General features: G+C 44.0%; 1 protein-coding gene across 2 annotated transcripts in view; it reads right to left on the minus strand.

Annotated features, from left to right (window-relative positions):
- Window positions 1-12,447: 12,447 nt before the first annotated feature.
- GRAP2 (GRB2 related adaptor protein 2) overlaps window positions 12,448-22,471 on the minus strand; it is a 42,253-nt gene continuing 32,229 nt past the window's right edge. For both annotated transcript variants that reach the window (XM_074871109.1, XM_074871108.1), the window contains exons 4-8: window positions 21,913-22,032; window positions 19,998-20,166; window positions 18,201-18,332; window positions 15,904-16,023; window positions 12,448-13,682 (exon numbers count right to left, since the gene is read on the minus strand). In XM_074871109.1, the coding sequence (XP_074727210.1) occupies window positions 13,503-13,682; window positions 15,904-16,023; window positions 18,201-18,332; window positions 19,998-20,166; window positions 21,913-22,032 (721 nt within the window). In that variant the 3' untranslated portion in view covers window positions 12,448-13,502. The remainder of the gene's footprint in view (window positions 13,683-15,903; window positions 16,024-18,200; window positions 18,333-19,997; window positions 20,167-21,912; window positions 22,033-22,471) is intronic.

Genomic DNA, 22,471 nt, shown 5'->3' on the forward strand with positions numbered 1-22,471 from the left:
CTTTGAACTCAGCCAGTGCATCTCTATCATGAAGGACAGCAAAGTCTGATGGAAGATGAAAAGCTGTTGCACAAACTTGGATACAGGCAAGGCTTGCCTGTTAACAGGGACCGACAGCCTGTGCTGTGGGGAAGAAGGAGAACAGCATGCTGGAGAGGGCAACACCAGCCACTGAGAACACAGCTTGCTTGTGGCAGCAAGATAAGAGAAAGAGCAATGAAGAGAAAGAAATGTTAAAATCATGACACGTGGGTGGAGGTGGGGAAGATACAAGCAATGGTTCAGTAGAAAAGGCAGGTGCTATTTTAGTCAGGCTGGGTTAATTTTGGCTCTGATGTAACTCCATTTACGTCAGTTTTAGTCAGTTGAATTACACAAAGGATTAATTTAGGTCAATGAGTTGAGGTGAGAGTGAGTCAGCCCAAAATAAGTTTTGGGGTGCAAGGAAGAGATGTGAAACAAGGACCAGGTGAAGAACTGGAGCCATCCTGGATTTGGAGAGAAGTTGTAAAAGGGAGAGCGAGAATCAGAGCGGTCGAACAAGAGGGAGCAAAGGCAAACAGGCCACAGGGCCCTGCAGGGATGTTTGCCAATGATTTTCATTCTAAGCCAGGACAGTTTGCAAAGAAAGGCAGTCTGCTCCCTGAACTCTGCAGTGTAGTGTTTATTTACTCCTTACTCTTTTTCACAGTCCATCTTCCCTTGCCACTCTTCTGGGCAGCTCACACACCAACATACCACACTATCTGAGAGATCATAACAATTAAACTTTGTTTTTAATCACAAAACATTCCAGGTTTAGTCTGAAATACACTTTGGATCAGGGTGTCACAGGGCAACAGCTGCATTTGGCAGGGAGAATAGGTCTGATGCAGTCCTGGTACAGCTTCAGTGGAGTTGATGGAAATTAATTTGTTCCATTAATTTTCCAGAGACATCATGAAAGCCAAATGAAATCAGACAGGGTCATTCTCAGGCTGACAAATGCATCCACACCTTAACTCTTACCAGCCTGCCCATGGAACACATGGAAAAAGTGTCTGAGATACTTGACACCATCTTTAAAGTTTGCAAAGAAGTGCCTCTCAACAATGCACAGGAAATAAAAGAGCAGTGCCATTACACTTAATGAAACAAAACCAAAAAATAATTGCTTCCTTCCCATCCCACTCTCTTTTTCCCTCCTTGCACATGCTTTCCATCAATTGTTTCTGATGCCTCTTTTAAATTGGTGTTTACTTTTTCATAATTCCATGTACTGAGATAATGTAACACCATGAATCCCTGAGGCTTCTTTTCTGTCCCCTGTCCTCATTTCCCATAGCTTTTATTTTCCCTTTCAGTTTTTATGTTTTTTTTTCTTAGAAATCATGATCTTCGACTGTATTTTATTTTCATTCCCTTCCTCTATAGCTTGGCCATGTTTTCATTCCTCTGTTCTCTTGTCCCTTAGTTGAGAAAATAAAGTCAGTAGGCTATAAGATTAAAGATTAACTTTAACCATCTCTTTGACACCTACCCTAAACTCAGCTTCCCCAGTTTCCCACCTTCCACAAATACTTGGGACTGCACAAGAAATAAACACCCACAAAGTGCTCTCGTCTCATATTCAATCACCATAATAAATACAAACTCTCTTCTGTAACATTCAATCATTATATTTAGTCTTAATATCATGCTTTTCATCTGCGAACACCCACATAAGCATTGGTTAATTCGTCCTTACAACAACCCTGCAAGGTAGGTAATTACGTGTTATTATCTCCATTTTACACATAAGGAAACTCCAAGAGAAATTATGAAACTCCTAACAAGCACACATACCCACAAATCTAAACAGGTACTAACCATATCTTCTACAAATGCACACGTACACGCAGTAGTCTACATATATATTGGTGTACACCGAAAATAAGGGACCAGCAAGCTCACTGTAGGACAGGAGAGGAGTGCTCATCACATTACATCCACCAAAAAGGAAACTTCTCAGAACATGAGATCGCCCTGGACAGCGGAGGAGAAAGGCAGGAAGCAGACAGCGAGCTCTCTGCAGCACGCTCTGTATTTTCTGGGCAGCGTTTCATGACTTCCCTTTCCTGCAGATGAGGAAATGTGCAAGGTGCACATGCCCCCATGTACTTTTTCTGAAGCACCACCAAGGTTTGATTTCATGTTTGCGGTTTCGCCACTGGTGACTGTCCTCACTCTATCAACACTTGTTTCTGACAAGAAATTGGGAAAACCCACCCAAGTGAGCTCCTGACCTATTTGAATGATAATTACCTCCTAGTGCTCCATGTGGCTTGTTCTACTGCCTATCAAGATGTCAGGATGGGAATATAATAGACCTTCTGGACTGCAGGCAGCCGCACACACAAAACCATAGAAATATGGAAGAAACATTAGTGGGGAAGTCAGAGAACGAAAATGAAGACACAAGCAATTAACTTAGATCCGGGATGTCAGCAGCCTGTGTCAGAGTATCCTGTGTGCAGCAACTCCCCTCCACCGCAGGGACAGGATGCTCTGTTCCCATCCCACAAGGTTCTCCCCCGCAGCAGCCCTTGCACAGCAGAGGGTCTAGGGACTCTGCAGGGTCTGGCGGGGTCCATTTTGGAGGCTCAGATCCTCAAGTGTAATTAGACATTGAATTCCCACTTATGCAAAGGAGCTCCACTGCAACTAGATGCCATTATGGATAGTAGATGCCATTAATGGGCACTAGATGCCATTAACATAAAGAAATTGGATGTGAAAATAAAGACCTCTATAAGGATTTGGGCCTCTGTGGCTTCCCATTTCATTGTCCTCCATTCAATGTGACGCTGAGGCTTGGGAGTCATGGTTCAATGAAAACTATCCTCTTCCCTGTTTGTGGGTCCTCCTGTCTTGTTTTCTGAACCTGTCACATCCTCTCTCAGCATAGATATGTCCAAGCAAATGATTTCCATATTGTCTTCTGTTCACCCCTTGTGTTTGGGTGGGAGTGGGCACAAAGCTATAGGACAGAGTTTGCCAAGATGAATATACATTGCTTATTCCATAAAACTGACACAAGGCCCCATGTCTTCTCTGTATCAATAACAATGTTGTTAAGTCTGTGTCATTGCTAGAGTTTTCCTCTTCCAGATTTTCTTAAAACACTTTACTGTTTTTAGCTTTTCCACCCAGGGTTGTGTCCTTGATGTATTTGGTTTTCCATGTCAATTTTCTACATTTAATAATTTCTGCTTTAGAACAATTGTGTCCGTGCCCCGCCCCCCCCCCCCCCCCCTTTTTTTTTCCCTCTTGTTGGCATATGTTACTTTTTTATTTCTAATTGCTGTCTGACCTCTGCCACTGAGCCAGAACAGGCTGCTGCTTCCTAAAACACAGTTGATGCAAAGGCTGAAACTTCACAGACGTCTGCCAAACCTGCTGACTCTGGATTCCAGCATCACAGGGGTCCTCTCGGCTTCATCCTTATTAATTGCAATCAATCATTCATACCACAGGAGTGACCCAAACTTCCAGACTAGTTCATGACCTGTGTGTCTATGTGCTGTGCAGACAGGGAGGGAAGGCCAGCCCTGTCTTACAAACTACAAGTTGACAAGGTGAGGCAAAATGATTGTTCCAGGTAAAAATTGAGTGGTCTTTGCTTTAAGGACTCTTCTTTCCTCAGTGCTTTTTACCTGGGGGGTAAAGGATCAGACCACCAGCAGGGCACCTGTGCTGGCAAGGCTGTGCCAGACTCACAGCATTGCTGCTCGTATCTGTACATGTCTGGAGGGGTCCAGCTCCACCCTGCCCCATTCACTGGATGTGGGGAAACCACACTGCTTCACTGGGAGCAAAGCAGTGAGAGGGGAGGGGAGAAGCACCAGGGAGCACTGACAGTGGAGTTACAGTGGTGCTGCTATATATCATGTAGCACAAATAAGTCTTAAAAGGGATTTCAAGTCAGAGGGAAATACTTTACTCATATAACATGCACTGAGATATTCAGATGAGTCAAAAATGCCTGCTGCTTTGGCCATCACAGTGATTGATCATGCCTCATTGCTTCCTTGTGCTACTCCTGTCTGCTTGCTTGTACCCACCTCTTATCACTAGGCAGAAGCTGCAAGAGCTCTGGGGCATGGCCATAGTGCCAGCACTACAGGGCCTTGGTCTCTTTCTGGATTGGGCATTCCCAAGTGCTTACGGCAGCTTGGGAGTAGTAAGAATAAATACTAAAATAATACTAGCAAAACTTAGAGAGAAAAACACACACACAAAAAAAGAGCACACTAATGTCCATGATAAACGGAATGAAATGGAAAGCAAATCTACAAATCTACACACTTCCGAGAGAGAAGGTGATTGGGACGGTGAACTTTAGGAACACTGTAGAATGAATTCCAGGATCATAATGATGTATTTGAGCTGGGGATACAGGACAAAGGAATTGGAAGCTGCAATGATGAAGACAAGAGCTTCTAGCTAATGTGGGATTCCAAAGGGAGACAGTGGTGGGATGCAAATAGGAGGTTGATGTGATTGCAGTGCTGAGCCAGCCAAGCCTTTCTATACTAGCAATACACATCATATTAGAAAGAGTTTTGCACCCACACTCTAACAGGATGCTCAACATAAATTTGAATTTTGCATGATCAAAAGACAGCTGCATTAAAAGTTGGTTAGTCAGTCTTGGTTAATGCTCTCTGAACACAACATGTGTCTTGTATATGGTAGGCTTCAGCCTCCTTGAGCACCGTATTCTTCAAAATGTTAGCTCTTCTTCACATGGGATAGTAATTTATGTACAACACAGTTGTTCTTCACTGACTCCCCTGTGAGGTTTGTTACTCTACACCGGACAGGCCTCCACTAAACACGGTGTCCTTCACTTCTGCTGGGTGGACTGCATGCATCCATGCAGGATGCTTGGCTTGACCACTTACTGTGAAACAGTCATGCCACTGTCAGCAGCTTGAGTTATTTACTGAGTTAAACTAGCTCTAAGACAACCAGCTGTTTTTTCCTAAATGTACAGATGTGATTGGAAAAAAGAAAACCTTTTGCAGCAACTTTTTCAATAAGCTGGAGGCTGCAGAAATAAGGAAGGTAGGAACAATAAAGCATAATATGAAGAGTATGTTGAGAAGAGCTTTGGAGCTGTGGTCAGCTTTGTCTGAGTCATGAGAAAAGAAAACCACAAGGCCTTGACCATATTAGACTGTCTTACATAGGTAAATATAAAGATTCTTTAAATAGATGAAAGATGATAATTATAATTTCAAAGAGGAGTAAATCACTACCCACACCCTTTGGCTCCCTACATGAAGATCTTATCAAATTAAAGTATGATCTCTTTCTGGAATAATGAGGCAGAACCTCAGCTAGTAAAAATCAGAATAGCTCCATGGAATTAAAACATACAACAGTGACTTACTCAGACAAAGCTCAGTCCCACTTGCCTGCTCAGATGTCTTCTCAGGTGTCCTCCTTCTCCCAGAGTCACACTCAAACCTGTGTGTGCCACAGCTGCACGCTCAAGATAAAACATTCAGAGACAGCTTCCTCTAGACCCAGGGAAGCCAGCACGTCAGAAAAATAGGCTTCATATTTAAATGTTTATTGTAAGGACAATAAACCCCACCAGTCTTTTGTTAGTAACGGTATCTCTCATCATAGTGGTTGGCCTTCAATTCACCAACAGAGCCAAAGGCTTTGGAAGACCTGAAGGGACAGTTGTGACCATGTTCTCCAGATTCCCATAACAAAGGCCAAAGTATTTCAACCAGTAAGTCTTGTATCCAGCCCTCTTACCAGCCTTGAGCCAGAGACTGTGTGGTAGAGACCACCACAAGCTTGCTATGCTACTCAAGGTGTTATGAACCTTCTCTTTTAAATATGCATATTTTATTTTTAGTCAGAATTTGTCTGAAGTCAGGGCAAACCACGCATTTGTGTGTCTTGAAGCCTTACTTCTTATTTTTGGAGTCCTAAATTCAAGATGTTTACGACTGGTGTTCCAGAGTGCATTCTGCTGTGTCAGTGCCTGTGAAATGTCTGTGCTCTTCAAGTCATGCACATTTTAAATGAGAATATACAGCTATCATTTTGGTCAGCTGATGCTGAAGATTTAAACTTGTAAGCACTGGTGTGCTCTCCAACTTGATAAACATGACTGATAGCTGCACCCCACCCAGAAAGAGAAGCATCAGCAACAAGTGGCACTAATTCAGCTATTTCACAGGGCAGCAAGGTGCCTCTTGCTATTATTTTTTTCCTCCTGATGTGCATGGATGTACTGGGTCTGGCTGAGCCAGAATTGGTTTTCCCCTGTAGCAGCCCTCATGGTGCTGTGTTTTATGCTGGGAGCTGGCAGGGTGTTGATAGCACACTGGTGTTGTGGCTACTGCTGAGTAGTGCTTACACAGCAACAAGGCTCTTTCTGACATTTCCCCCCCCCGCCCCCGCAGTGGGATGGGGTGGGCAAGATCTTGGGAGGGGACACAACCAGGACAGCTGACCTGAACTGACCAAAGGGATATTCCATACCATATGACGTCTGCTCAGTATAAAGCTGGGAAAAAGGAGGAAGGGGGTGGGGGTCACCCTTGGTCCTCCGCGGCAACCGCTACACGTATTGGAGCCCTGCTTCCTGAGAAGGCCTGACATCGCCTGTTAATGGGAAGTAGAGAATAAATCTGTTTTCTTTTTTGCTTCCACGCGTGGACCTTTGCTTTGCTTATATTAAAACTGCTTTTGTTTTACCCACAAGGGTTGTTTTTTTTTTTTCCTATCTTATTTTATTTCCCCTCTTTGCCCTGTTGAGAAAAAAGGGGGAAGGGGGGGGAAGTGATAGAGTGACTTGGTGGGTACCTGGCATTTAGCCAAGGTCAAACCACCACAATGGTCCATTCCCCTCAGAGGTAATGTTGATAACAGCTTGAATGATTGAGAGTTTTACTATTGTGACCATGTTAGGAATTAGGTTTTTTCCTGCTTTAATTTACAGTCCAAAAAATAAAAAAATCTTACAAGCTTTGCTGCTTAAATGAAACTATTTTCTGTGAGCTTCAGAGATGTAGGATGCACTGTTTGTAGCAGATCTGAGTTCTTTCCCCCTTTCCTGCCCCACCCCGATCTCCCAAACAAGCTTTAAAGAAAGGATTCCCTACTTGTGTTAAAGGTATTATGGCAACCTCAAAGCCAAGTAAGTTTTCATTTTGCTGACATTGTAGCCTAGGATGAAGTGATCGAATAGCTCCTGCTGCCAGGACTGGGAGGTTCTGTTTTACCCTTTCCGCTCCTGGCTGTCCATTCCCACTGCTCACACTGAGCTGGCTCTGGGCCTCCTTACGCTGCCCTAGGTGAGCTGACTCAACTCATTAACCCAGCAAAAAACAAGTGGATCATTTTCTGCAGGGTGGCAGTGAGCTGTTAGATTGACTCACCTGCTCTGATGAAATCATGGCCATTGTTATTAGCAGACCATCTTCATCTGATAACAGGCAAATAGCTGCCATCACAATGGCAAGCTCAGATATATAGATACACAACTACAGAGAGCTGATTCTCTGCTGCCATATATCCCTCTTACTGACACCTCTGCCAAGTAAGTATGAAAAGCTGCTAGTTCAGAATGAGCTGTTGATGATACACATGCATTCAGCTCTGATGAAAATAACTCTGGAAGGGGCAGAGCAAAGGGCAGCAGTTCCCCAGTCCTTTGGTGCTGGTAGCAAACTTGTAGTTGATTTCCACCCACCCCCCCCCGCCCCGTAAATTTTGATGAGACCAAAAAAAATAAAAAGGTTGATGCAGTCTACTTCTAATTCAGCATTTTGCAACCAAACTTCTGGTGTGCTGCATCTGGCAGAAAACATCCAGTCATGAGAAAGGGTCACTGTGGACTGGTTCCTGCTGTTTTTTACTATCTGTTGGTGCTGCAGCAGCACTGTTCTTGGGATTTCACAAGGGAGAGGGACTGGCCAGTACCACAAGGAAGTTACGGTCTGAGTCAGACACACTTAGTACAGCACAGTCATAAAAGATACAATGCAAATGCCCTCTAGATCAGTTGAGAAGGCACCTCTTTTGGATTTTTCTGTTTGGGGTTTTTTTGCTTCTTTTCTTTATCTGTGGCTGGATATCACTGAATGGTTTCCCAGAAGCACTTCTTAAACAGGGAATTGAACTTCAGTCATGATATCAGGACACTGTCACCATTTTATAGCTTTAAGTGCCCAGTAGTAGACTCATGTAATAAACTGCCTTTTTTTTCCCCACAGATTTGCTCTCATTTTTATTTGTGACAAACAAACTTGCTATGGCTATATCTTTCATAAATCCTGGTGGAAATGAGCCTGCTTGGACTAGCGGAGAGAAGCCACAAGATATCTAGAGATCTTTTAATTTGTTTGTTTCTTCTTCCTCCCTTTGTTGCCTGAGCTAATTTTATTTCTGCATGTCTATAAGGATCCCTGCACGCCTGCCATTTGTGAAATTTTGCATTTTCGTGTTAGCAGGCTGGACATCCGCCAAGCGGCTCTCACCTGCACAATGACAGCAGACAATGTGCTTTGAATTTTCCCTCTGCACAAAGGTCAGTGAACTTTTCCTACCCACTTGCCTGTTTCCCTGCTGTCCTGTAGCTTGAAGATAAGTCCTTGGCTGTTTTCTACTGTCAGTTCTGCTTATGTAAGAAACTTCTTTTGCATGTGATGCAAATTAAGGCTCCTGAATTCTGTCACAGGAAAGCTGCCTCTAAAAATTGGAGAAATTGGCAATGCTATGCCCTCTTCCTCAGTGCCATTAAAGGCTTTATCATACACTCATGGTTCCCCACTGAAATGCAAAGCTCTCAGAAGCAAGGAGTGGCTGGGTGTCAGAAGCTCTTTAGTCAATGCGTATGTGTTAAACCAGTAAATGTTACTGCCTGGATCATCTAGAGAACACTGATGACTTCAACTGATCTCTATAGAGTTTCATTTAAAAGCAGCTAAGCCAATTGCTTTGAACAAGTGTTTGAAATGAGATGTCTGCAGAGGGCTTTCTATCACCATGGAGGCAAAAGGTGGGCGATGGACTTTCTAGTGCATCCAGGGACAGCAAGGTGATGGACTGCAGCTGCAGGGAGGCGCAGGTAGGCTTCTTGGCTGCATTGGGCAGGGACAGGCAGCATCGGAAGGAACGGCATTGCCAAATACATCTCACACCTAGTCTGGTATAGCCCAGGCTCCTTGGTAGAGAGCTGCAGAAGCAGAGCAAGAGTCTGAGCAGAGCCCTTGCCCAGATGGCCACATCTCTGTCCCACCAGACATCCTTGTTGTCCCTGTGATGTGACACTGATATAATTAAAGACCTTCTGCTTCCCACTCAGAGTTGAACTCACCCTTCATCTCACTGCTGGACTACAGCTGCTACGGCATTGCTCCTGCAGTACAAAATGTCCCAACTTATACCACATTGCTGTTCAAGGCTCATTTCTCCTGACCACATGGTCCTAGCTGCTGGATCTTATGCTTCTGCCATCCTTGGTTGCTCTCCACAAGGTCTGAAGGCAAAATGGCCTTCCAAGAGCCTGCAGCATCAGGATTCCCTTGGTGAGGAAGGATGAGAGGTGCTGCTGAATAGAAAAGATGTGCCTAAAGTGAAAAGCTCCAAATTTCCTGCACAGCCCATTGAAATTGAGAAGTACTTTCAATTAAAAAAAAAAAAAAACCAACAAAAACCAAAACACCAACAACAGCCCAGGAACTTGTTGTATCCCTGGTACAGGAGGGACTGGCCTAGCAGCCTGACCAGGCAGCACTGAGGATCGTCTCCCAGGTGCTCTTACGCTGTCAGCAGTCAGACAGGAACCAGCCATGTTCCCATTGTTTCTGCAGCGGACTCCAGTGAGTGCATCTGTTACAGTAAGCATGTACACCAAGACAGAGACATCTCTTATTTTGCATCACAGAAAACCACCTGGACAGCTTTTGCATGAAAGATTTCTGTTTACTGTTTTTTGCTCAGCCTTATTAGTCACAGAGACATTTCTAAACAAAATATGGATCTGCAGCAGAATGTAGGTGAAAAGTTCATTCAGATGGGAGAAAGCACATCAGCTATGCTCATCAAACTTACTTTTCCATGTGCAAGTCCAGCTGCTTCTGTTTCATTTGTTATAATAAATTTTGCCTTCCCATCTACTTTTCCTACTTTTATCTCTGTTTACAATCTCTCTTCTCATGAACTGTCTTTCTTGCTTAAGAAAAAAACCAAACAAAATACTTCTCTGGGTTCCTCTTTATTCCTTCCCATTTTGGTTTCACAGTGGGCTCTCTCAGGATGTGTTCTGGAGGGTTAGTTCTTTACAAAACATTGACAAATGTCAGGTAAACTCAGTTCACCACACTGTCATCTTAAGGCTTCTGTCCTATACTGCTAACATGTGCCTCTTGCATGGGCAATAGAATCTGAGGTTTTCACAGCACAGGTGTAAGTGAAGCACGGCAGTATTAGCAAGGATTGTGTTACAATTAAAACCTGTTGAAAGGAGAGGGAAGGTTGGCAGGATATATGGGCAGAGGAGAGGACTGTCTCTCTCTCCCTCTTTTTTTCCTTATTAAGTGACCTGATCTACGGGAGATATCATTTCATCGGCAGACTACAGCAGAAAATGGCATGGAGCATGGAAAACACCTCCCTCCAGTGGCTACAGCACCTTCTACCCCAGCAAAACTCCCCCCTTTGCCCCCACCTCTCCTTGTATCTATAGACTCCATTGACTTGGGAAGGGCCATGGTTCTGCTGTTGTTTTACTGGGAGGAAAACACCTTCTACTGTGGGAGAGTACAAAAATGGAGTCCGACACCTGTGCCTCGCAGCTACTGGCACATACAGTAAATGCAGGTAGCACTGCCTCTACTCTGGGAGCCCACAAGGACAAAAGCAGAGGCAAACGAGACAGAGTCTTGCAGACCAAAGCTGGGCCAGCTGCACAAGGCAGCGCAGAACATGGCACTAGTATAGTTATCGCAGACGCCATGATACCTTTGCCTCCTAGTAATTTTGGTGTCATTAGGTGCTGCTCGTAATGGGAAGTCATGATTCTACTGTGGTGCTGGTATGTTGTCCATAATTAGCATGCAGTCCTTTAATGCTAATTACCTTAAGTATTAATTCCTTAAACACCAATTAAAAAAAATCACGTGAAAATTTACCTCTTCCTCAAATGAATCATGAGTTAACATGGGGGTACTTAAAATGTACTACTTAAACTTGCTTAATTAGTTAATCTCTGTAAAGGGGATTCAAATGTGTGAAGAGCTATCAAACTGCTAAGTGCATTACCTTCAATTAATTTTGTGCAACTACATCTTCACTAGCAAGAGGGTCTTTAGAGTGCTGAAGAAAGGAAAAGGAGACATTGCTTCTGATTTTAAAAGTAACTAATCAAAAAAAAAGAATTAATTGAAAGATGATTTGACATGGTGGGAATAAGGGTGAACATATCATTTCTTCTGTTTCAGACAGGCCTGAATATGAAAGATTCCTCATTCATATCCCTCCTCTGCCTTTGCTGGTCTCTGGTTCCTTTGCTTCCTTCTTCCCCTGGTCTTAATCCTCTCTCTCACTGAATATCAACCCTATCTCTTCCAAATTTGATATTACCTTAGCAAAAAAAAAAAAAGTTTAAAAAGTGAATCACAACAAAACACTCTTCAAACTGTGGAGTCACTGAGGTTACACCCCTGCGTCAACCCAATAATAAGGTAGCTTGTTCCAAAAGAAGCCTCATGGACTTCACTTCAAAAGGAGATGCTAAAGGCCCAGAACAGAGCTCCTGCAAAAGAACAGGGCCAAGTCCATCCCAGGAAGTCATATGGTGTCTCTCCATTTCCTGAACCACCCTGGTAGCCGATGGAGATAAGCTCTTAACGCGTCTTTCAAAGTTTTCTATTCTATTTAGAGCTTATATGCCTTGTTAATTATTCTCATTTTCCTTCACCCATTAATAATCTGCTTTTTGTGGAGTTCTTTCAGAAATTTGACAATGGGTTCTTTCTGCTAATACTCTGTCTAGCTGGCAGCTTTATTTAGGCCAGCTACATTGAATTGGACTTTACCAGGAACCTACTTCCTGGATTATTTTTCTCCCACTGGGACTAACAAAAGATAAGAACATTTTTTCTTGCTGGGTCTGATTTGGTTTTAGAGTTTTTCACTTGCCTTTTCTTTCCCAAGAATGATAAATCATCGCTTCCTTGCTGAATGCCAAGGTTCCACAAGTGAAAAATTCAGGCAGCTTGTTTAATATCAACTTGCCCGAGCAGTGGTTATGCAGCAGTCTCCTTCACAGGGTTTGGTTCATTTTTAATGTGCATTTGCAGTATATTTGTATCACATCTGGGCATTCATTCAGCAATGATTTGAAAACCTATTCATTTATCTTATTTCATCCAAAAGAAATTGGAACAGAGAACAGACTATTTGATGGCCACAACTTTATTCTCTGCGTACTGTAAAGTAACAGCTTAACCTGTTGGATGAGGCAATCCACTAACAAGTCAGAGTTGTGTACACAGTGATCCTGAACACCCCACTTTCTCAGGGAAAGAACTTCTGCCAAACCAGAAAAACCTCTTCTCTCCAACCCCTCCCCAATTCAGTTTTACAAAAGGAACCAGTGAGGGATATTCATTGTTATCCAATCCAGTGGATATTAATTTAGCTGAAGGGCCTGACCTGCTCTAACCATGATGTCTGACAGAAGTGTGGGTACCTCAGAGAGCAGCTTGAAAATGGGACAAGTTGTTGTTATGAAAGAAGAACAGGAATATCAGAAGAAGCTAAGAAAGTATCTTCTCACCCTCTCATAGCTTCACCACTGGTTTGTTGGTACAAAAGCTTACAGGATCCTTTCCCTTCATCTGGTATATCCATACAGTCCATACCCACAGAAAGTACCAGAGGAGTAAGCCAGAAACTATTTAGAAAAGTCAAGGTTACCTTGCACCTCAACTTAAGGCCTCCTCACTTTCCTTCCCTACCTAAAAGATTAATGTGATTACTAATGATCATTTAATTCACCTGTGTGTTCCTCCTGCCTCTGAAAGAAAGGTGAAATGGAGCCCGAAGAGAGTATGAGTGCTACTAGATCCAAAAGGGAGGGGTAGGACTACCTGAATACTGAAGCCTGACTTGTCTGAGGTGCATTTCCACAGAACAAACCTAACCGCAGGAATTTTATCAATACTTAGCCAAAGAAGTTACAGGGCATGGAGAATCCATCAAGGTCTCAATGAACAGTACCGGATTTTTGCTCCCTCCCCTTTGTGGATGTGAAAAATAGGGGAAAAAATTCCTATCCTCTTCAAAGGGTTCCCTTTCATAACAACATTTCAAAAGATAAATTGCCAATAAATTAAGACAAAAACATAAACACTGTATGCCCTGGGGGCAAGGGAAGATGCACTCCCTCTGTCTCTGTCATGTCAGAAGAGCAGCTCCAATATGGCCCTCTGGGGCATACTGTGCCCTCACAGGGGCACTGGTGTGACATAGTTGGCAGGGAAGAGACCCAGTTCCCCACGCAGACGTCCTTTCCACCATGATGGGTTGGAGCTGTCCAGGACCTCTAAGATGTCTCCACTGCGGAAGCCCAGCTCGTCATGCTCCACAGCATCAAAGTCGTACAAGGCACGGACCCATAATGTTCGCTGGAAAGGAGATAGAGACAGGCAGGAAACAATGAGCCAGAACTCTTAAAGATCATCTTCCTGCAACCCCTCTTATGCCCCAGTACATTATGTTCACTAAGAGAGGACAAGCAATGATGAAATTGAGACCATCTGGCAATTAAACCAGGAAGTGGCCAAGATGCCAGGAAGGAGGGACCAATTTAGTGGGACACCCAAGGGACGGTGCTTGGGTTCTCAGCAGCCTCAGTATATTCATGGGTATTCACACCATAAGGTGAAAAAGTCAGACTGAGAGCAGGTCCTCAGGGAATAATGTTCACATGGTTCTGTCTCCTCCTCCCTGTAAGATCAGCTGTGGTAGCCATGTTTGAAGCCAGTTTATGGGAGCACAAAAAAAGGGCTCCTGCCTGAGTCCTGCTGGGCTGTACACTGTGAGTGAATGGCTCTAGGGAGGTGAGCTAGTGCTGGTATGGATATAGAAATTTGTCCTTGGCTAGCAGAGGACTGTGAGGGATACATCAAGAGAACCAGCACACAGGTGAGTCTAGTGAACGTTGTAAAGAATGATACTTGCTCTTTCAGGCACTTCTGGGCATAGGGGAGAGTCTTAAACCTTCTTTGGACTCTACCCAAGGTCAGTCCCCTGAAATCAAAAGGATTTAGGAACTCTTTGGGTATATCAGTTTATTTTGGGGTTGCACTTCAATGAGCACTATCGTCAGATTTTTTTCTTATGAGAACTTCATTGTAAGAGACTTTGCAGTCAATCTTCCATTTTGACTGGAAATCAGATTTTAAAGGACATAGGCTTCTTTTCTGGGAAATTGTTGGCACCCACACCATGGGGCATGGACAATTTGGGAGGTATATTTTGTGCACACAGATAGAGAGATCTGTTGGAAGATGGACTAACTTTTGCTAAATCTTCCATTCAGGGCCCTGCTTAGACATGGCTCCTAATTATTTGGCTGGACATATAGACGTTCCTATAATTGGCTTTGTGGTTTCTAGATCACTGATGGGGTGTGACAAATGTTGTTATTCATTGCCACAGCCTCTGAGGGATAAAAGTCATTGTATTTTGAGCTAAATTATAAAAAAGATTTGGGGCTTTTGCCTAAAGAAGACATGTCCCTGTTTCCCAGTTTGTTCCAAATTTCTTAATCCAGTCTGTCCTCTTTCTACCACACTTGAGAAAGGTCTGCTGTCCTTCCCTTCTCTGCTTAGATCTAGGTTCTCTGGTTGTTCTGGGCTAAGCATTTCCTCAAGGAAGAGGAGCGTGCCTTAGGTCACACTCCTAGGAGCTGATGGAGAAATACTTTGGAGTTGGCAGTGGAATCATGGGCTAAGGCAGAGAAAGACACTATGCTCTATGCAGGCATTCACATAGTGGGAATTTGCAGAGCGGGTCGTTATTTAAGGTCAACTGCCAAGTATGGATCCAGACAGGGGAGCAGTGTGAGATGTCGTCAGAGACATATCGAATCATGCTCACATCCACTGTGCTAAGAGGCTCTGAGAGATAAGGGTGACAAGTAGGTGAGTCCCACTTTCATAGCATAGTAGGTCCGAGAGGATGTGCCAGGTGCATACAAGTAGAACTGAGTGATGACAGGTCTTCTCAGAACTGAAGCAAAAAGTAATGGAAGAGACAGTGTGACTACAAGTGCATTGAAAGACAGAAGGAGCATTGTGGCATGGCACAGTATCATGAGGAAACTCTCCATAGGACTTAAAAAGAATACTGTACATTTAGCTGTTGGGCTTAGGAAGGCCTGGCTGTGGTGGCAAAGATACTTGATAGTCCCTTGCATCTGTGGACATGAAGCCCTTCTAGGAAAGATCAGTAGTTTTTCAGAAATGTCTTCCACTGGACTGGACCCATGCTTGATCCAAACCCATGGGTGACCTTGGGCTTATTCACAATGTCCCAGATGCCTATTCTGTGATCTCATGCTAAGTTCCATCTTCTACTAACTCTGCATGTTAACTAAGACTGGCCTGGAGAGCAGTCATAGAACTGTGCTCATATAACACTGTAGTCCCACCCTGAGAGAGTCCCAGAAGCAGATTCAAGAGGCTGGGGTAGAGTCTTGAGACTCAAACGTCTTCTAAGATATATCCCAACAGTCTTAATACACTATTTCTCATGCAACCTCTGTGCAGGTGACATTGCCCAGACTGCTTGGCCATTGCCCACTGATCTGGACAGATGGGGCCTTCCAGGTACATCACCTACCGGTGTCTGCTGGTGTGGTGGATCTGTGTGTCTCCGTTGCATAGCTGCTGCACTTCCTTGGCCATAATCCCTTAGTCCATGTAGCCCATCTTTCCTGTCCAGACTCCCACCATATCTATCCTAGAAAGAAAAGCAAAAGTCATGTATATGCTGAGATGTATAAATGACGGGCTTTAAGAGTCATTGGTGGCCAGGGAGTTAGGGTCCAACCCTCAAGTAAATCATCGTAGATGTCTGCTTCCAATACAGTCCCTGTGCTGCAGTCCTGCAAGCAGTTCCCCTCATGGAAGAGGCCACCTTAGACTGTTCTGTTTTGGATTTTTCTTCATAGAAGTTGAAAGTTGACTGCCCTCAGTTGTGTTCTACAGCTGCTGGGAAAAGTGGTCAGAGAGGGGCTTTTTTGGTCTCTGGGACTTGGACAAAACCTAGGGCTGTTCTAACTCACAGTTGAAAAGCCATGCTTGCCAAGGGGACTTTTGCCAATCTGTAGTTATTATGCCCCAGTCCTGCCCACTTCTTGCTCTTTCTCTGTCCCATATGCTGGTGGAATGGCAGCGGTGCTGATGCAGCTGACTGTGTATCTGAGGACTCACTACTTCAGTTTTTCTTGGGTTGCTTCATGCTGTAAACAGCAGGGAGCAAGCCTGAGAATCCAGTAGCCCAATTAACCAAAGAAGAAAGAGACAAAATCAGGTTCAAAGAAAAGAAGCCATATGACCACACATCTGAAGTCATATCAACACAAATCATCCCAGACAGATGGATACAGGAAGTAGGCAAGATCTAGGGAGCAAGTTCTCTTTTGTCTGCACAGCTGAGAGGCAGAGTGTCTTCATCCCTCCAGGCCCTTAGTGTATGCACTAAGCTTTTTTTGATAACGGTGTGACAGAACATGTTCTCATGTTAGCTCAGGTTGCAGCAGTGCTTCAGTGACACAGGGTCTGATCAGCTGTGTCACCAGAGGGGAGGAAGAACAGCTTGTGCTTGCTGTTGTTTGTAAACAGGCTTTTGTCCTCTCCCTCTTGCTGCTTCCTTTCTTGCACCCGCTCTTCCAAAAACTCCCTTGGTCTCACTTCCAACTTTGTCAGCCTCAAATATTGTTGAGGCTTCCTGAGACTGAAGCACAATTTGCACCTCACCTGTCCCTGCCAGAAAGTGAGTGAAATCAATCTGGCTTTGCAGCTGCAAGACTTACTACGTGGATGCTTCACTCCTATGAGTGTTTCCGCTCCGTATCAAACGTGACTCATGCATAGACTGTGCTCCAAAGCGTGCAGGCCCTCAGCTTTGTCAGAAGCTGTATTATTCCATCAGCAGTCCCCCGGCAGGCAACACTGCTTGTTTGATGAGAGAACAGCCATTTCACAATTGTCCCTGGCCTTGCTATGTGGGAGCTCTCATGCCTGAAGGGATATGGTTTCAGATTTCTTCTCTTCAGTAGGACAAGTCCTCTCCTTGGATGATGCTACACTGTCTCTAGTTAGAGACATGAGCCAACACCAGGAAAACTATTTCCCCCAAAATTAATTGGGAAGAAATTTGAAGACAGCACCAGCTAGTGCTGTTGTCCTCTCCATTCCTATGCAAGCAAAGGAGTAAAGAAACCTCACACATCAGGGATGCAACATGATGAAAGAGTGCAGAGAGGGCCCAGAATAGGGAGGAGGAAGAGGAATGTTCTTCCTCTGGAAGGAAGGTTCTGGAAGGAAACCAAACTCTCCTAGGGTTACCACAGTCATTTCTCATCCCTGTGATGTCTTTTGTGGTGTTGAATGTCAGTAGCATAACTCAGGAAAAAGAAACAGGCAGCAAGGTTTCATTTGTCTTATAGACTAGAGACAAGTTCCTGAAACCATGTATATGTGTGTGCATGAAAGATTTGGGAGTGTTTTTCTGCACTCTCACTGGATGATACTTTATGTCCTTTCCTAAGCAACGCAAGAACATGACACCATTTCTTGTTTTCCAGTTTTTGGGATGGAGCCCCAAAAACTCCCTAGGAATACTCTCAGGTTCCCAGTGAAAGGGCCACTGACTTCTATTTTTTGCTGGTTTGTCAATCAGTCACGGATCACAGAACTAAATAAAAGCCCACATATTTATTACACATCAAAAGAGCTCCCTAGGCCGACACCATCATTGCTTCTACTCCCATACAAAGACCTAACTGTGCTTCCTAAAGCAAGCTTAGGGTGGCAGATTTTTGACAAAGTGACCGTTCATTCACTACCAAGCAATTATGGTCAATGTTTCATCTGCCTGGGCTTGATGTCCCAGCCCCTTGTTCCTGCTAGTACCTGTTGCTGCTGCAGTATGGGAACAGGATGCTCTACATATCTCTTGGATATAGAAGAATGATCTTCTCCAGCTGCTCCAACCAGGTGGAATCCTTCCCGGCCCATCCGTTCCAGGCTCCCACCATGCCGCTCCTGATGGAAGAAAGGTCACAAAAGCGAGGTCAGGTTTTGCTTCACACCACATCTTTGACTGAAACTTAGCAGTTGTTGCATACTGGTCACTATCACTACCCTCTACCTTGGAATCACTACCCTCTACCTTGGAGCCTCTTCCAAAGGAAGGATCCTGCCCCGCTGAACAGAAGGACAACTCAGGATTTTAGATCTTTGTCAGCCATTCCCCATCTGAAGAGTGGGTAGTAATGGGAGGTGCTGGGCTGAAAATGTGGCCACTGATGTGAGGACTGGCACAGGAGCCAAGCTCTGTTTGGAAATACTGCCCTTAGATTTCAGACTACACTGAAATCTGTATATTACTATTATTTTATCATATGGCTGTAGCATCTAGAAATTTGAATTCTGAACAGAAACCCCACTGTGATGACTGCTAAACATACCCTGCTGAGCCCATCACCATAACAAATGTACAGAGTGTTTGCCAAAGCAAACTTGACTCCTGTTCTTTCATTTGCCTGTCTGCCTCTTGGAGCAAATGCTGTTCTCTTTCTCTTTCTGCTCACAGTCAGCCCAAACAGGTTGTTTTACTGATATACATGCATACAGTTTTCCTTTCTCCTTCCCCAGACAATTCTTCACTGTGATCTCTCTCTCATAGGTCCCATAGCCTCTATTTTATATCTTACTAATGCATTTTTAAAGCTCTGTATAAGTAGTCTAGAAGGAGACACAAGCCCCTTCTTCAGGCTGAAAAATACATCATCTCTCTTTTGGAGCCAGCAAGAATGACCCACATGCAGCCTATAAAACTTTACTGCTGCAGTGAGCAAGTCACATACTTTCTGCCTTGCCTCTACCTGCACATCCGGGTAATTTAATACCAGAATCCGTTTCCCAGTAAAACAGGGCTTTGATTACTGCAGTGACCAGGCACGTTCACTCCCAGCACTGTGTGTGCAATGCATAGCAGTCTTTACTATGTCATTTGCTTGTTCCTCTGGCACAAAACCAGGCATTCATTGGACTGGGATTTCCCTGCCTTCTCAAACATCTGCTACATCTTCCTTGAACGCACAGCTTGTTCCCATATCTGCTATGTTCTTCTCAGCAGTACTTTTCAGTTCCTACCAGCCACTGATCCAGGTTCTGCCCTCGGTTCCTCCACACTCCTTACTGTGTTCGTTTGGTAACAGAAGATGGACGATTCTTCTGAGCAGACAAACTTTCAACTGTAATAACAACTGCATTCTTGGTGCATTCAAGGACACTAGGAAACCAGACTCAAATTCTTCTCAGATGCAACCTACCAGTCAGCTGTGTATCTGCCCTTACGAAATCTAGGCATTTCAATAAGGTAAGTCTTGCTTCCCTTGGATGTGTAAGGCATCTTAGAATTTCAGCTCTGGGGCCTCAGCACAGCTTTTGCAAAGCACCTCTATGCAGATTTACAGCCCTACCTATTGCTATCCAAAACAATCAGAAAATTCTGCTCAGTTATAGAACTATACATACCACTGAATCCACTAAAAATCTACATGGCAGGGCCTGCCAGTGTAGTGATGTGACTGGGTTTCCAAGGACAGACTCTCCCTCCCATGACCCTGAGACATTCTCATGGGCTGAATTCCTTCCACAGAAAGGTTTCTTACTGAGAAACTTCTAAGAATAGTTTGTGTTTACCTTCTCTTCTCGGCTGTTGTCCCTCAGGAAGATCTGCTTCTGCCTGGAGATGGAAGTTGTCTTGTAGTAGTCCACCAGCTTGTTTAGTGAGTGGAATTTCTCTGTCCACAAGTAATAGTTACCCTTTGAATCCCTCATCACTTTGAAGTGTTGCACATCATCTTCATGCCTGGATCCAATTGGAAAAGTAAGAGATCATCAACCAGACTGCACTTTTATGTTTTCTGAAAAAATCTTTTCCAGAAGGGAACCAAAGCTTCTTGCTTGGCCAAATCCAGACTTCTGGAAAGTAAAGCAATGGCAGTCCTTGTTTGTACTGGACCTAGATGTGGCTCTGTATTTCAAAAGGCTCATCAACTTACAAACATGAAGCACTACAGGGCTGCCTGGTCACAAAGAGCTATCAGAACAAAGCACAAGGTTTTAAAGCCTCTCCTTTGAAATACAGGCCAGAGAAGCTTTCAGGGCCACAAACAGCCAATAGCTTTATTCTGTACTTTGTATGGGAGACAAAGGTGCAGTTGCAGTCTACCCACTAGCCTCTGCAGGTTCCTGTTAACATCCAGTCTACACTGACTATAAGAGATGTATTATACCTCTTCACACCATGGGCACCACCACTACATGCAGACACAGTAACATGAAGCCATACACTGAGTTTTATAATTGTATAATATCTAGTGTAATATCGTTATTACTGGTCATTCTCTCTACTCAAAAGTAAAAAAGAAGGAATTATTAGTTGTTGTTACAAGACAAATTAAGAGTCTCAACTTTCTGCCTCTCCTTCCCCACTGAAACTCCCCTCCTCTTACCTCTTGTCTGATTTGGACAATTCCTCTTTGCACCGGATATAATCTGGTTTTGGTACCTACATCCTTGCTCTGTGCAACTCCAGGAACTCAAAACACTCATTTCAGAGGCTACGTCTGCACAAATAAACTAAATGGGGACCAGGCAGGGACTGAGTGCTATCCTGGAGTGCGATAGTCACACAGGCTGTTAAAGTGTTAGCATGGTTTTGGTTTAAACCAAAAAGTCCTTCCCTAGAGAGTGCTGGTCCATGGTTAGGGGGACAGAGTGGGCCAGGAACTGTTTGCAGTGAGCTGCTTGAATACAGCTGTTCTGTTCTGTGGGGTGAAGAGGGTTCAGCCATATGGATCTGAGCTCTGCCATATTGCTTGACCTCAGAGCTAGAGAAAGAGCCCGACTGTACTTAGTTTATTGCGTAGATGTTACCAAAATGTTTTCCTGCATTCCTCCCAAATACTTTTTGAGCTCCCTGAATCAGAAAATACACGCTGCTTGGAAAAGACATTGCTAACCACTATAATTCAAAACTGGTTATCAATTGTTTGACTGAAATTGGGAAACCAACCATCATTTAAGAGCTCTGCTTTGCAGCAAATGCTCTGAGAAGGGCTGGGCTACAATAAGTTGCTGAAATGCAGCTGGGCTGGAAGCAACTAAAAGCCATTCTTGTCCAATGGCTGTTAAGTGACCTGTGGAAAATAAGTTAACAATGTAAGAGTCATCTCTTAATGGGTAATAGTGGAATTCTTGGATTCAGTAACCAGAGCTGTCAGGAAATTTAAAACAAATGGAAGACACATGTTTTGCACTGTGGGAGATGTCCCATGTACCACTTTGCTTTGCTGCAGCTCTTTCAGAGAAGCAGATCACCAGGGGATGCAGCTTTGGAATGGGGCATTCACTGTGTCACTTGAAAAGAGACAGAAACATTTGGGAATCAGATGCCTAATCTGTTCTCATTCACAGCACAGCAGCACTGCCAGTGACTGGCAGCATGCAAACTTCCCAGGAGGCTACATCACATTAGGAATCCTGTCAAGAGGAGGCTAGGGACACCATTAAACAGGAAAAGAAGCAGGAAAATGCTGTGAGAAGCAGATACCTGACAGAGATGGAGAAGTCACCGTGAGAGTTCTGACTGGCTCGGACAATGAAGGAGCCAACTCCTTTGCTCATGAGGATGTTCTCTGCTTCGTGGCGGGATATACTCTCATCAAACCAGCTGTCAAGTGGGAAAAATCATGGAGACATGAATAAGGAATGTGAGGAACAAAAAAATTGAGGGTAGGGAGGTGAATAAGCAGGGTGGAGGAAAGACAAAACAAAAGGATCAGAGGAGCCCACATGACTACTCCCAGTGGCCATGTACATGCTAAGGTACAGGGTTTTGATGGGTGCAGACCATTTATTCTGAGCAGTAAAAGCACGTAGATGCAAAGAGAACAATGTACGCTTTGGCTTGCTAAGAAGCAACACAGCTGAAACTGTAATTACAGGCACAGTACAGTAAAGTGTTAGTCAAAGAAATTTGAAATTACAAGTGTGTATGTATATATACATACACATATAATTCTCAGACATATACATCAAGTTGCTTTTGGTAAACTGATTGAAAATTACTGGACTGTGATGGATATATTGCAAGGGACACACATAAATTT

Source organism: Strix uralensis, chromosome 5 (genome assembly GCF_047716275.1).
Source record: "Strix uralensis isolate ZFMK-TIS-50842 chromosome 5, bStrUra1, whole genome shotgun sequence".
In the NCBI taxonomy this organism is placed as follows: domain Eukaryota; kingdom Metazoa; phylum Chordata; class Aves; order Strigiformes; family Strigidae; genus Strix; species Strix uralensis.